The sequence below is a fragment of the Gossypium hirsutum genome, chromosome A10 (genome assembly GCF_007990345.1).
Source record: "Gossypium hirsutum isolate 1008001.06 chromosome A10, Gossypium_hirsutum_v2.1, whole genome shotgun sequence".
NCBI lineage: Eukaryota > Viridiplantae > Streptophyta > Magnoliopsida > Malvales > Malvaceae > Gossypium > Gossypium hirsutum.
The window spans coordinates 8,441,600-8,458,838 of record NC_053433.1 but is presented as its reverse complement, the minus strand read 5'-3'; the positions used below and the strand labels follow the sequence as shown (position 1 = coordinate 8,458,838).

The window sequence follows — 17,239 nt, the reverse complement described above, 5'->3', positions numbered from 1 at the left end:
GCCACCCAACCTTTTGCCATTTCTTCATGTGTTTTTATTTGGTTAGCCATACATGAAGTAAAGCAATAACGGATCTATGTATAAAATTAACTCAAAAATAGATGATGGTGTTATTGCCCTTTTATGAATTTTTTATTACCAGTGTTTTTATTATTCATAAATTACAGATTTAATTCATATATTTTAAATTTGTTAATTTTAATATTTGATTTAAATCAATCATGTCATATTATGTGGTAGTTAGGATTTGAGAAAAGAAAAAAAGAAAAAAGGAATGCATGAACATCCAACACAAATTGTTTTGAAATGAAGATATCAACCTATATAGTTTGATAGGAAAACTACTACTCAATTTTAAAACACACAAAAATAATCACCGTTTTCTCTAATCAATCCCTTTGCCACCAAAACGGTGCTCTAACAGCTGGCACCCAAGCTCACATGAGCTTCACCTCACCTAATCACTGCCAACCCTAAAATTATTGAAGCTAGCTAAGATAAGTTCGGGAGTACAATGTGTTTACATAATATTACCATAATCACATTATCTTATCGAATTTTTAGATTTTAAGTAATATACGTATAATTATTGCAAAACATAATTAATTAGTAATCGAAATATTTTTAGGGATTATATTTGATGTACCGGATTTTCCAATAAACATTTAAAAGTTTATTTAAACTTAAATAAAATTAATTATAATTTCTCTTTTTTATATGAGAAAAAAATCCTAACAAAATTTCCTTTTTCTTTTTCTTTCAAGATTTCTTCATTGCTGTGAGTAAAAAAGAAAATTCTTCATGCTTGGATCCTCCATAATCAGCTCTCAATCTCCTTCAATTGAAAAAAGAATTGTGGATTTTTCTCAAATTTTTTGACAACCCAAGTTTAGTGTCTTAATTTTTGATAAATATGAAAAACTATAATTAATTTTATTTAAAGTTAAATTGTTTATTTAAAAATATTTTAATTTTTTTATCATTAACAATGTGACAAATATAATATATTAGTTCACATAAAATTCATTCACTGATAGTGCATGAAATATAATATAATATTTTTATATTTAAAAAAATCCATCTACAATAAAATAAAATTAAAAAACCGTGGCATTAAAGATCTAAAACTTCAACTTTACTAAAGAAATGATTTACTATATATTAAAAAAAACTTAAAAGCATTAAAATAACACCAAACAATGAAGCATCCTTGGGTTATTATAGTCCCATTTTTTTATTAAAGTACAAAAAAGGAGAGAAAAAAAACACCTTTTATTAATTTCGTTTAGCTTCCGTTTCTCTTCTTTATTTTCATACGCTATATATATCCCTCCACTTCGTCGCCCCCTTTAACCCCAAACAAACACTCATTTCTTTTCTCTCTCTCTCTCTCTCTCTCTCTCTCTCTCTCGCTCGCTCAAAGCTAACCCAAAAGAAAATTACTAGAAGCAAATTAAAAGGCAAAAAAATGGAGCAAAATTTGCCAGTGATCACCAAAAGAGTGTGGAGCATTGTGAGGGCACTTCTTTTCATGATGAGAAAAGGGATTTTCTCAAAGAAAAAGTTCATGGTTGATCTCAACATGGTGCTTAAACGTGGCAAAATCGCCGGCGCCAAAGCCATTGGCAACCTCATGTTCCACCATCACCACCGCCAAGTCTCACCCAAGTGTTCCATGGATGTGTCCACGGCGGCGGTGGCCAAAGCAGCAGTCCAAGAGTACGAGTTCAGCTGCAGCAACACCCCCAACTACATCTTCCCTTTCAACCTCGCCGCCAAGAAGAAGAACGGCGGCATTCACAACTACTACCACCACTTCTTCGGGTGCGCCCACGCTCCTCCTACCCACGAAGACGACATGGTGACCATGAACGCCGTGAAGGTTGTCTTGGAGATGCTTAACAACAATGACAACACCATGATGGAAGCTACTGTTGCTGCTTCCCCTATGTTACCAGGGTTCGGACAAACCCCATTGGCCAGGCAACTTAGGATAACCGACTCCCCATTTCCGTTAAGGGATGTTGATGAAGACAACGGCTACGTAGACAAAGCTGCGGAGGATTTCATTAACAGGTTTTACAAGGATTTAAGGCAGCAAGATAAGAGACTGTCCGAGTTGTAAATTGGAACTCTTTTGCTCTCCCCATGGTTTTAATTTCCTTGCTCCAGACTTCATATATATATGGTTAATTACTTTTTGGGGTTTTTAATTTTGTTGCTGATATCAAAGAACATCATAAAAAACACAGTGAAATAATGGAATTTGCAGGTTTTTTCTTTCTTGTAAGTTCGATACAATGTTAAAGACCTGTTTATGTTCATGTTGTAATATGAATGAGAAGCACTGTGCCCATACGCACTTTATTCAAATCTTCAATTCTTCTTACCATTAGTCTTTTTCTTACATCTGAAGCAGATCATATAAATCAAATGTTGTGTTTTGTGTTATAATAAATTTTAAGATCCAAATTGCAACGGCTAATTTGGTATTGGAAAAGAAAAATGAAAGGCTTTTAGAGACTGATGGATCCACTCCAACTTTCATTTTTATGTTATCATCCCACTAAGTTAAAAGTTAACTTAGAACTGGACCCCTTCTTCCTTTTTTTTTTTAAAAAAAATCAACTTTTTTCCTTTTTATAGTTTTCCCTTTTTAGTATTTTATTTTCAATTTTTTTTTTAAAAAAAGGAAGAAGAGGAAACTACACAATTGTGGTTTAGCATGGTTTACTTTAGGAATTGAATTTACAGTAAGGCCAATTATTGAAATACAAATGGTGGTAGTTGACAATAAAGTTATCACACAGCAAAAGTAATTGGCGCGCACACACACACACCAAAAAAAAAAAAATCGAGGCAAAAACAGGCAAGATTTTAAGTTGAAAAGTAGGTTCATCCAACTTTAATTTCGATTAATTTATTAATTAAATTATAATCCACCCAGCCAGCAACCTCGTCTATCAAATCCATTGCCTTGTTTGTTTTTTTACTAAATTGCAACTAAATCTTATTATATCACGTAAATTATTATTTTATTGGCCAATATAGAGAAAGAAAAATCGCATCAACGTATAGATTGCTATACTTTTGATAAAATTATAAATGTTGATCGTGCATGGTATGTATGGTATAAGCTTTATATGTTCTCTTTTATTAACTTTCCATATATTTATTACAAACACTTATTTTTATTTAAGTTCTCAAACTATTAAGTCGAATGAAAAATCTGTTTAAACATTTAAATTTACGTTCATAATAATAACGGTGTGAAAAATAAAATAAAATAAAATAAATAAAATAAAGAACACACAAATTTTACGTGGAAACCCTTTCGGGAAAAAATCACGGGCAGAGGAGAAGAAAATTCACTATGTCGAAAAATTTGAATCAAATACAAGAGAAATAGACTATGTCTATTTATAGGCTTGCAAAACCATATTCTAGTAGGATTGAAACACCTTATCCTAATCAATATAAAATACGATAGAAAATAAAATAAAAGTAAAATCCATATAGAACTAGACTTCTTTTATTTTATTTTATTTTAGAATAAGGTTTTTAAACCTTATTAAACTCCATCTATTTTATATTGATTAGGATAAGGTGTTTCAATCCTACTAGAATATGGCTTTGCAAGCCTATAAATAGACATAGTCTATTCCTCTTGTATTTGATTCAAATTTTTCGACATAGTGAATTTTCTTCTCCTCTGCCCGTGGTTTTTTCCCGAAAGGGTTTCCACGTAAAATTTGTGTGTTCTTTGTTTTATTTATTTTATTTTATTTTATTTTTCACAAATTGGTATCAGAGCTTCTGGGTTATTCATCTCGATCACGATAATGGTGTCTTTGAAGTATGAAATTCCGCTGTTGGATCGCAACACCAGATTTGCGTTGTGGCAAATTAGGATGCAAGCAGTTCTTGCACAGATGGATCTGGAGGATGCCCTGCTAGGGATAGATAAGATGCCTTCGACATTAACAGATGAAGAGAAGAAGTGTACGGATCGAAAGGCATTAACACAATTACATCTGCATTTGTCCAACGAAATTTTGCAGGATGTGATGAAAGAGAAAACTGCCGCTGCATTATGGAAGAGGCTAGAACAAATATGTATGTCGAAAACTCTAACAAGCAAGTTGCATATGAAGCAGCGTCTTTATGCTCATCGTTTGGAGGAAGGTGCGTCTATACACAAACACTTAACAGTGTTTAAAGAAATTCTCTCAAACTTGGAGGCCATGGAGGTTCAGTATGATAAGGAAGATCTAGGGTTGATTCTACTTTGTTCGTTGCCCTCGTCTTATTCAACCTTTAGAGACACTATTTTATATAGCCGCGAGTCTCTCGCAGTTGATGAGGTTTATGATTCTTTAACCTCGTATGATAAGATGAAGCATCTTGTGGTTAAACCCGACTCTCAGGGAGAGGGTCTCATTGTTCGTGGGAGACAAGATCGGAATGCTGATGATGATCGTGGTAGGACACAGGAACGGAATCCTCGTGGTAAATCTAAGGGTAGATCGAAGTCTTCAAACAGAGGTAAAACTTGTAACTTCTGCAAGAAGAAAGGGCACATTAAATCTGAGTGCTATAAGCTACAAAATAAGATTAAAAGGGAGACTGCGAATCAAAAGGGAAAACAACCATATATTAAACATAACTAAATTGAATTCTACCCTTTTACATTAATTTAAATATATAATTTTTTATATTATAAAATAGTTCCATTTAAATAGTTATAAAATTTTAATTTGTGCACTAAAAATGATATATTTAAATAGTAACGAAATTAAATTAATAAAATTGATCCAACTACTGTTGAAATTTAGTTTTAGATTTTCTTGTTAAACCTTAACAATAAAACTAAAAAAAAAAAGTTTAATTATTGAATTTTTTAAAAAAAATAGTAGAAAGGGTTTGAGAGATGATATACATTTTGGGTTTGATGCTATGAAACTCCGCATATTGGGTATATATCTAAAGTGAGTGACCTTTTGATTTGTGAACAATAGCATTTGCTGCTGCTTCTTTTTTCTTCTTTCCGCTTAAATTCTCTTTCTTTTCCTCTAAGCTAAATCAAATTGGGGGTTGCATTATTGTTATCGAATATATTTCACTCAAATAATTAAATCGTGGACCACTATATGAATGGCTCCAAGCCTAATCCTAATCAACTCCCATCTGAAAAAAAGGGAGGGTAAATTGTAATGAAAATGTATTATTTCTACATTACAATTTTTTTTTTATGTTTGTACTTAAAATATTACTTTAAAATCATTAATATATTAACTGTAAAATTAAGTTAAAATTATTTTTTTTTAAAAATAGTTCTTTCTATGCAAGAATTAGTTTAAATAACTTTAAAAAAAATAGTTTTCATGAAATTTTGAAGGTTATTATTTAATACATTAATTGTGGAAGTTTTTAACTCTACATTATTTTTTTAGTTTTTTTTAAATATTAATTAAAGAGATATGATGATTTCTTAATCTTGCTTATAGAGTTAAAATATTACATTATTAATGTTTTAAGTATTATCTAAATGTTAATTAAATTTTTTAAATAAGGTAAAAATTGTAATTCAAAATTTTAATAATTTATTAAAAATATAAATCTTTCCATACCTTTCAAAAATTAATATTTTTATTCAACGAAGCCTACATTATTGGTTAAGGTTGAGGCCTTGGATTCTTGAACTCTCCAAGTTGAGTCATATGCAATTACTATGTTAGAGCATAAAAAAAATCCTTCTTCATTTATTATATTTTGAGTTGGCTTGACTGTAGCATGTGGTTGTTATAACATGTATATAACAATGAAACGACAATACAGTACAAATTGAAAAATTGAATTATGAGGTGTGGTACTTTGTTATTACTTACGGGCAAGATCTTTGATGTTGGTAAGTAAGGTGGGCAACATCTAATTCCAAAGTTTGTTTGTCTTTTTGCTTCTTTTAATTACTATTATTATTATCTGACTTTATTTTGCAAGAAAATATAATGAGAAATTGGAAATTGATGGCTGCATTATGAATGTTTTGTTAAAGGCCAAAAGTTTTAGGTAAGATGTTAGGTGAAATATCGTGCGGAAGTATTGAAATTTGTGGGATAAACATAGATGTCGTTTTTCCAACTTACCATTTTTTTTTTTTTTTGCTTCACTTGTAGTTTTACTTATAACTTTTCATCATATATTATTTATTATTAACATGCTTTACTTCTCCTAAACAACTTCATATTTGGCGGTAGGAAGTCTTCTGCCTCGCCACATGTACACCTTGCACGGCTTACACCTACCTCCTTATAGCCATTAATGTGGTATGCTTGCTGATTTTTCATAGCGATCATGCATACACAATATCATCACTCATCCAACCAAAGACACTGTCAATACGAGAACCACAAAAAAGGTTAGTACGTAATGGACAAGGGAACCTATGCATCAGACATGCATTCTTCAGAGCTCACAATTCCTCTCCTTCAACTCTACCGACACAGTTATGAAACCTCGCTGATATTAATTAAAATAAATAAATTTTAAAAATGAATTTATGAATATTTTAAAAATTATTTTAATATAAAATATTTTTGTCATGTTTAAATTGACAAATTTTGACAAAAAAAATTCCTAAGTTATGATTCTTGTTGATAATTTGGATGATAGTGAGTCCATCTTTGATATCCAAACTATATAGCAACATATCTTGGAAATTGGTTTGAATTTGGATCAAAATAATCAAGCTTCCTAAGTTTAGTGGATCAAGTCGAATTGGGCAAAACTTGAAAATATATCCTGAAGGTTCAAGACTTATCCTAACCCCATTTAAGATGTTCTTTATGTTTATTATCTTGATTGTTTCGACAGAAAATTGATTGTAATTGATATAGTATGTTGGCAAGTCTCAATTTCTTATAATCTGAGGAGACTTGTATAGGTAATGTACTGAACTAAAAGTACTTATTCTTGTTCATTGAGAAATGTTTATATTGAGTGCATTGAGAGGATAATCAAGTGTGTGACTTGGTTTAAGTCCTAAACTTTCAGGGGAAAAGCTTAGAGGGGAATTGTCTAGACTTAAGTACAAAAGTGGGGAGTCTAATCTGGTGAGAGTTAGAACTTGAAATCACTTGTTGTATGAGGTGCTAAGATGGTGTATATTTTCTCTATACAAAACCCCGTAGATATAAAGAAACCAAACTGCATAAACATATCGTGTGTTCATCGTTTTTTTAATCACATATTTAAAAAATATTTTTTAATAAAATATATGAAGATGCACTACTTTAAAATTCAAGGTATATAATTTTATACAAAACATATTAAATCATTATACACATTAAGATATATAGAATAATTTTATTTATATTTTCAAATGTAAATATTTAATTTTTAAATTAAATTTACGTAACAAATGCACTTTTAACTTTTTCAACTTATATTTATGAATTATTTTTATCTTTTAAGGTATTATGTATGTGTACTTATATAGTGATTTAATTTTAATCTTTTAATTTCTTACTCATATTATGTGTATAATTTTATATAAATATATCAACATTAATAAAATATATTTTAACTAATAAATATATTTTAACTAATAAATATAATTAACTCATGCATCCCACGTATATATACACCTATGCAGGTGTATTTGAATTAAAAAGAATGATAAGTTACAGTCCAGTATTACTGATAAAAATAAGACCTAATGATTCAAGTAAAGATATTAGAGGATCGATTTTAACATTTTCAAATTTGTGAAAATTTGAATCAAACCCTTTAAAAATATGTGAATGGTTGATTGATTCAAATTTTTAGAATTATACATTAACTGTAATTTTATATATATTTTTTAATTTTGTATAAGTATATACAAAATTAATTTTAATTTAATTTTTACATATCACTAACAATATTATTCACGTGGCATTCTTTTCCATTAAATCATCTGAAAAATGATGATGTGATATTTTATTAAAGTAAAAACAAATGATTAAATTTATAATATTGCCACCTAAGTAAAAGGTTATTTGTTTTTAATTTAATAAAAATATATGTCATCTTTTTCTACATGATTTAATAGAAAATAGCATCACACAGATAACGACGTTAATGATATGTGAAATTTGAATTAAAATTAAAGTTTGATGTATATAATTGTACAAAATTAAACTTTATGTACAAGATTGTACATTGGATCAAAGTTCATATATGGTTTTGGTATTTATCCCAATTTATTAAGGTTAAAATATGACATAGGTCCTTGTACTTTTCAAAAATTAGGAATTTAGTCCTTTTACTTTTTAGATTTCAAAATTCAAGTCTGATTGTAAACATTGATTTTTGTTAATTTGGTTGGTGTGACATTTTGAAATAAAACTAATACTCACTGGTAGCAATGTAACTAAAAAAATTACATTATAATGAACTTGAATTTGACAAAATAATTCTAACAGTATTAATAGTTGGATCTAAATTTTGAAATCTGAAAAGTAAAAAGACTAAATTCCTAAAAATAAAAGTATAAGGACTAAAGTCTCAATTTGTAAATAGTACAATGACTTATTACATATTTTAAACTTTTATTATTTACCAATTTACCATAAGATTAGATAATCTTCTTTTATAGATATTTGTTTGTACTCAATAAATTAAATGGTTAAAGTATTAAAAGAATTTATAAATTATTTTATTTCTTTAATATTGTTATATCTATACCTCGCAAGTGAGCGAACAAGAACACCTTGCTTTCCTATAACCTTGTTGGTCAACACCTTTGATTAAGTGGTTGCAATTGTAGAGTCTACACAAATCCCCTCCGAAGTAGTAGTAATAGTAAAGGCATGTGGGGGAAAACACTTTGAAAACATTCATTGTGTTAGTTTTCTGTAATTTTTGCCTTGGCGACTACGACACCTTACTAGGCTCATTTAATGAAAAATGGCTCTTGCTCTAACATGAAGCACTTAGCGAGACAAGAGCCATTCCTTACAGGCTAGGATGTGGATAGGTCATGGAGTCGGTTAGAGATAGATTATTACTAATTGTTTTTGATAAGTGTCAAAAGTAATATATTTTAGTCTTATTCTTAGTGTATTTTTGGGTGATTATGTGACATTAATTGTGAATTATATACTGCTAATCCTTTACATTCATGTTTTAATAATTAATAGGACACTTGGGAGCAATAAGAGTGAAAAATGGTGTGGAAATTAGAACATTGGAGCAGTTCAGAAACTGAACACATGCAGCAGAGTTTCACATGACCGTATTTTTAGGGCGTGTCGATTTCGGGACCATGTGTGCTAACAGATGGAAGTCATGATTTTTAGGTTTTTTGACACTTTAAGAAGGTATAAATAAGGAAACAAAAGAGAATAAAGAGATGTCAAGAGATAGCACGAAAATTACCCAACAAACATCATTGAAGCTGATTTCCAAGGGAGTTATCATGGATTTCTTTTTTTTTTTAGTGATTATATTGTATTTTTGGTGTTTGTTTTTGCCATTATGAACTAATTCTTTTAATACCTACAGAAGATGAATGTAGGATGGATTCTATTGTTTGATTTCTATTTTTATGCAATAAAATCTTAGTCTTTGTTTTCAATTATGAATGCTTTATTGTTTTTAGGTTGATAATTCTAAATTGTTGATCCATGTTAGATGTGCTTAAGTCTGAGGTTAAATAGACCATTCTTGAGATTAGATCTTGCATAATTGAATGGATTTACATACAATTCTAGAAATATGACAATATAAATCTACCGAATTAGAGTCAAATCTAATAGGGGATCCATAGAGCGGATTAATGCAATAATGGGGGTTTTAATTTGAAAAAAAATTAATTAAAAACCTAGAGTTAGTTGCTCTTATGTTCAAAAGAGATATTAGCATAAATTAGGGACTTCTACGGGTCAAAGAGCTAAGAAAAGAAATTGCATAAATTAGATTGAGAAATATAGATGACATCTAGGTGGATTCTTACCTAGGTATTGTTTTTTCACTTGGTTGATATTTGATTGTTTTTGTGTTTTATTATTTGGTGCATTTCGTCAATTAATTTAGATATTTTGATTTAATTTTCATCAGTCTTTTAAATTGTTAGGTTAAATAATAGAAATGTGATAATTACTAGTAATTGTTATCCTCGAGGGAACGATATTTGTGCTCACCATAGTTATATTATTAATTAATAGGTCCACTTGCCTTAGTCAATTTATTAGTTAATTTAATAGACATCAATTTTCTCATTTGATATTGATTCTACAAACAAATAACAAAAAATTTATTATTCATACAAGAACAAGACAAGAATGGTAAGGATACCATAAACTAGAAACAAGGCTTTCAAAGCCCAATTAGGGATATTAATACAAAACCCAAAATATCCTCGCCCCACGATCTGTAAGACTAAAACGATCCCTGCCTCACCACCTACGATGAGTATAAATTTTCCCCATTCCCATCTCACCACCTGGGAAACCTGTACCCATCCCAACCCAATTGGGTGTGAAGTGGGGCAGGATCTCGCGAAAATTGTCCCACTGACGTCCCTAAGCCCAACTCTTCAATTTCCTTCACAACTTATTCATATAGCCTTTCCCTAGACCTAGGACTCAGGCTTGCATAATTATCATAACTCATAGTCCACCTCAAATAAGGACATGAGAAAAACTCGCCATGAAACCTTGCTTATGATATCGATAACTCTATGGGCCTTGTCTCATGTTCTTACATCATCAACAATAAAAATGTAAGGTTGCACATCAAAACATTTGAAAAATATATTTGACTACACTCTACTACTATCAACCCTTTTGGTGACTTCAATTGGCCCCGAATAACTTGTACCATCTTCGCGAGCCCTTCAATACACTCATTTTTGTTCAAGGTAGAGAGCATATAGCACAAAAAATTTAGTTGGTTCTTCAATTTAACCCATCAGAACTCTTCCCATGATCTCATCTTGATTGGGATAATTTAACTACGCAATAGTGTGTTCCCAAATAAGTTGCCTATAAGACTAGTAAAAGAGTGCCATGTATCACATCACTCAATAATGGTCCCCTCTCACATTAGGTATACCAGTAGTAGTGCACATCTTGCCTTAAACCATGTTTCAATCAAATTAACATTTATTTTAAAATTTTCAAATATTTTTAAATTTTCAAGCTTTTAAAATGCCCTCCAAATTTTTCTAAGCCCAAATACCTAGACTCCTTAAAAAAGTGAACTTTGCAGTAACAAATGCCTTGCAACAGTACAAGTCACCTCACTACATTTGAAGAAAATCTCCCCACCCGAAATGATAGGTCATTTAATAACCTCTCCATCGCTATGGGGCAATTGTTATATCTATACCTCATGATCCCACCTTGCTTTCTTATAACCTCACAGGATTACCTTATGAGCTGAGACACTTGCGCGTCCAATATCTCGAGAGCTTGAACCATCGGGAACATATGTGTGGACTTTTTCCATTCACACATAGCATATATTCGTTCCCTAGACATGACAACCTAGACATTAAGACCTGCCTATTACAACCTACAACGACAAGGCATTAGTATACTGATTAGCTTGCTGGGAGTTCGAAACCAATGCGTAGGGGATGTGGTGCCTTAGGGACTATCGGAGAGATTCCTGTTAAAGGATTTCGGGCACCAAGAAAAGGGTGCAAGACACCTTCTTCTTTGACTAACCTCTCAAGTTACTCGTCTCCTTTTCTCTCCTAGCATTCACATTCTAGTGATCCTAACCCACTTATCAAAGTACCTTTATTTATATTAACTATTTCAAAGTTATTTAAAAAATTAGATTAATTTATATTTTATGTATCATTTTTATTAACTTTAGAAGCAACAATGAACCTTAAACATGGACAGTAAAATGGACATCGAAAGTGCCAAAAAATTATATTAAATTATTTAAATATTATTTATCATTAAATTTACATTTTTTATAATATTTTATGTATTAGTAATTTTACAAATGATTTATATTAATTATTTAAAATGTATTTAACATTTATATCTCATATCTCATTGTATTAAATTATTTAAATATCATTTACATTAACTAATTTTTTACCTTCTAACATCATGTTTAAAAAGAACCTTTAACATTTCACTACAAATTTTTATAACAATGTAAAACATTTAAGATTAACAAATCATACTTTTTCACATCCTTTTCCTCTACATTTTTCAAAGAATACTTTTTAACCACAACTACAATGAATAACCAAGTCAAATTTATAGGTTAAGGGTTTGCTTAAGTATAATTTAAAAGTTAAGAAATTATTTAAATACTAGAGTTTATTGAGAAATTAAAATTTAAAACTTGGTATACGAATTATTTAGATAAACTTCAAAAAGAAAATTTATTATTGTAACTAAAATAAATTAATTTATACTTCCAGTGATATCGCAACTTTTATTTATTTATGATGCTGGTATTTTATCTCCTACTTATTTCTTAAAATAAAAAAATTGGAATAATATGTAAATAAAATTGCCGTCAATTTTTTTTTGGTGAAATGAAAAATTAAAAAAACATCAATTACATAAAACAACCATTCATTTTATCCACTTGCAGTAAATCTAAAATATCCTTAGGAGCCTCATTAATAACTTGTAGGCTTGATTTCCAACTCAAACTGAGTTTAGCAAGACAATCCGCTACCAAATTCTGATTTCTTGGGATATGCTTAATCTTCCACTCCCCTTCTAACTGCAAGATGCGTTGAGTTCTTCGAAGCAAAGTAATCCTTGAATCTTCCAAATCCATGTCAGTCAAGATTTGGGCAACTTCAAGATTATATGTCATAATAATGATCCGTCTATAGCCCTTATTCAACAATATAAGGTTCCCATCTAGAATGCCCTAGAATTCAGCCTCAAATGGAGAGCACACGCCTAAGAATCGGTTGAATCCCACTATCTAATTTCCATCCCAATCACGAGCTACGCCTCCTACTGCAGCATAACTAGAATCGCTAGCCACAGCCCCATCAGTGGATAGATAGACCCAAGTGTCATCTGAATTGATCGTAAAATTAAATCCTTGCTTGTTATTAATGTGGTCTCCAACATGAGAGTCGCAGTGACAGCCCCAACAACTAGAGATTTTCACCACGTCAGATGCTGTCCATGATTTATGCTGGAAGATAAATAAGTTCCTATTATTCCATATATGCCAAGCGATTAATCCAAACAGACAAGACCAAATAAGACCACTATCCTGCAATCTTTCATGAAAACAAAGGTTAAGAGTAAGCCATTCCTGAAAAGAGATAGAGAAAAACCTTTGTTTTAGCTGATCTGGAACCATAAGCCTCCACACATCTTTCGCTAGAGGATATTCTTTAAGAATATATGCCAAATCCTCAAAGTCATGACCACATATAGCACATGAGCTGCAATGACTGATTCCCCGTCTAGCTCGTTCCGAATTTGTAAGAAGTCTTTGTTTGAAAGCAAGTCAAAGAAAGACTCTTACTCTCTGAGGACAATGATATTTCTAAATAATCTTTCATTGTTCCTTCTGAGAATTCCAAGAACCCTCTTTCAAAGACTAATAGGCACTGCGAACTGATAAGAGACCAGACGCTGACCGGGCCAATATAACTCTATCCGAACCAGAGTCAGTGTGTTGAGGAGGAATGCTAACAATTCTATTGATTACATCTTCAGTCACCTAAACACGAAACAAATCCAACTTCCAGCTACTATCAGAATTGACCATCTCCCTAACACAACAATCCAAATCAAGGTTAGTAGAAGAAGGAATTTTTGAGATTAAAGGGCCCATACCTGGAATCCAATGATCTTTCCAACATCGATCACTGGCACCATCTCCTATAGACCATGCTAGGTTTTCTCGAAGAATTGGCCATATCTTAGAGAGTGCCCTCCATAAATGAGAACATTGACTCCTACTAATAGAATTTGAGAACTGATCTTTCCAACCATATTTGGCACGAAGAACACGAACCTAAAGCGCAGTACTTTTAGACACTAGATTAAAGTCAATCTTCATAAGGAAAGATGAATTTTAATCTTCCAAATGTCTGAAGCTAAGACCTTCCCAAGCCCTCGATTGACAAATAGAATTCCAACCTACTAAAGACATTTTATGATGCCCATCAGTACAGCCCCAAATAAACTATCTTACCAGTCTTTCAATGTCAGCACTAACACTTTTCGGAATCATCAAGGACTGCATGAAGCAATTAGGTATGGAAATGAGTACTGATTTAGCCAAAGTGATTCTTCCTGCAATAGATAACTTCTTGGCATCCCAACTCTGCAATTTCTTTCTTACCTTATCCACAATAAAAGTCAGACTACTCTTGGTAATCCTGCTGTGCAAAAGAAGAACACCTAAATAGGTGCCAAGATTTCGGACTTCCTAAAAACCAAAAAGCTGGTTAATTTGATTACGGACATCAGCTTCAGTATCTTTGGAAAAGAATATGTTATTTTTCCTAACACTGATTTTGTGACCCAAAATCTTACAAAACTGAGTTAGGATGCTATCCAATAATCGAGCTTGGTCAAGCTAAGCTTTACAAAAGATCACCAAGTCATCCGCAAAGAATAAATGAAAAACTAAAGAAGTTGTAAGAGAAAGACGAATTGGGGTCCAGTTTCCAGTTCCTATTTTTTGTTCGAATAAAATGCCCTAACCATTCCATGCAAAGCACAAATAGATAAGGCGATAAAAGACAACCCTGACTAATTCTTCTCTTAGTTTGAACTTCTGAGTTAGGCACTCTATTTCATAGAATTTGCATAGAAGGGGAATAAATAGCTGACATGATCACGTTCCGTAAGAAGACAGGGATTCTAGCCGTAACCAAAGAAGTACTTATAAATTCCCAACTAACTTTGTCGTAAGCTTTCTCCAAATCTAACTTAATAGCCATCCACTTCCTTCCTTTCTGATTGCATCGCATAGAATGGATGACTTCTTGAGCTAAAATAATGTTATCAGAAATGTTTCGCCCAGCTATGAACCTAGCTTGTTCTTGGGAGATTAGCTTAGGAAAGATCACCTTGAACCTATATGCAATCACTTTCATCACCAACTTGTAGAGAACAGAACATAAACTAATAGGCCTAAAGTGACTAAAGTTCTCAAGACTCTCTTTTTTAGGTATCAACACAATTAACGTATTATTCAATTCTGGCTCAATCAGACGTCCAGCAAAAACATCTTTAACCCACTAACACACATCATTCCCAAGGATATCCCACTGACTTTGAAAGAAATGATCAAGGATATCTCTTCATTAGTCATAGTAGCCTCCAAAAAGTGACCTTTGAAGAATTGAAGCTAGGAAAACCAACATTTGGAATATCCCTCAAGATAGGGGGAGCCTCTCCATAAAGTCCTTCAAAGAAATCCACCGCCTTAGCTTGCAGGATGTCATGATCTAAACACCATTCCCCATTATCAATACGTAAGGTTGTGATACGGTTGAATTTCCTTCTCCTCAACGTACGACTATGAAAAAATTTGTATTCCAATCCCCCAAGTAAAGCCAATCGTAGCGAGCCCTTTGTCTCCAAAGTAAATCTTCATGGTCAAGAACATTTTCCAACTCATCCCAAATTTCCAATTCTTTTCCTGTTAAATGCGTAGAGGAAGAATGATCCAAGCCTTTTTGAATATTGTTGAGCGATCTCATTAGATTTCTCTTGCGAATACCCAAAAAGCTATAAATATTCATGTTCCAATCCTTAGCAAAAAAGGTAAATTTATTTAAAGATTCAACCATTAAACCCCAAATCCTGCAACTCAAAGGAGTCAACAAAATTACCAAATAAATCGCAACACTTACCTATGGAGACAGGTCTCTTTTTATCTGAAGAAGATAAAATAGTATTAAAATCCCCCATAATTAACCAAGGAAAAGAAAGATTAAGGTTAATAGATCTTAAGCCTTCCCAAATAAGCTTTTGTTTAGACCTATCTGGACTGCCACAAATAAAGGAAATAAAGAAAGTATTATTAGGAATAAAATTATCAACACGTAAGAAAATAAATTGCGGATGGTTTCGAATAATATGGATTTGGATAAACTCCTTCCATCCATTCCATATACCTCCTGAAATACTAACGGCTTCAACTCGATGTGAATAGTTAAACCCCAGTTTTTCAATAATAAGATTAGCATTTTTCCCACTCACTCTCGGTTCCACCAAGGAAACAATATCAAGCCTGTGCTCCGCATTGTATTCCCGAAAGGCTCGTAAAAAATTCCTGCTAGCACATCCTTGACAATTCCATGAAAGAAATTTTAGATTTAAAGCCATAATAAAATAAATATAATATAAAAATTAAAGTAAACCAAACCTCCAATTTTAAGATAAAAAATTATCAAAAAATAACAACAAATAAGGACTATAAGAAATATCCTTACTGCCCAGGGACATTTACTCTCTCTTTTTACACACCAGTTTTGACACTTATTTCAGCCCCAAGATTAGAATTTGCAAGAGTCAAAATGCTCTCGGCAAGATACTCCATCAATTCCTTCAAGGGCATTCGCTGGGCTCTCGAGATTTTAAAGCGGACATTGTTGCCATAAAGCAATTTGGCCTATTTTTTGGCATATCCTCTACCTCTGTTTTTAAGAGTTTACCCCAACCAGAGGAAATCACCGGAGAAAAACCAAAATCATTTAGGGAAGGAGCATTGTTTTTTTCCTTGGTTTGGGTACTTTTATGGGTACTTTTATGGAAGACAACAGCCGAGTGTCTACCGGAGTCAAGGTTTCCAACATCCAGTGAAATTGCACTTCTATCTCGCCCTGTATCCTTCAAATTCGGCTGAGCCTTCACCTTTGAATCGGAGACTCGTACCATCGCCTAAAACTGTTTGTAATTCTGCCACTATATTAGACCAACTGCCTCTTCCAGCAGCAACAAGAAAATGTTGGCCTGCCAAGTCTGGATCAAATCGATCCAAAATTCCCTGAACCTGACCAGCTGGGATGTCCACAAAGACCTAGCTATTAATAGGCTTCTTAATGCTATGTAAGTTTTCATTCAGACTGTTAATGGACATGCTGGGCTCCAAAATTAGCCTTTCTCTTTAATAATAAGGCCACAATCCTCTATCAAGCCTACCTCCTTTAAATTGCTTTTATTGTTGTTATTTTTTTCCCTTCTATTCGGCTGTTATAATGAGTAGCAGAATCTTTCCCAATAAAATTGCC

The 17,239-nt window shown here is 32.1% G+C and overlaps 1 protein-coding gene across 1 annotated transcript; it reads left to right on the top strand.

Moving 5' to 3' along the window:
• Positions 1 to 1,341: 1,341 nt before the first annotated feature.
• Positions 1,342 to 2,373, top strand: LOC121208613 (uncharacterized). Its single transcript, XM_041079741.1, has one exon. It carries the CDS (start codon positions 1,469 to 1,471, stop codon positions 2,123 to 2,125), a length of 657 nt encoding a protein of 218 aa, XP_040935675.1. The 5' UTR covers positions 1,342 to 1,468; the 3' UTR covers positions 2,126 to 2,373.
• The last annotated feature ends 14,866 nt before the right edge of the window (positions 2,374 to 17,239 follow it).

Coding starts and splice junctions, on each gene's coding strand:
- LOC121208613 (XM_041079741.1), top strand. CDS start 1,469: ATGGAGCAAAATTTGCCAGTGATCACCAAAAGAGTGTGGAGCATTGTG.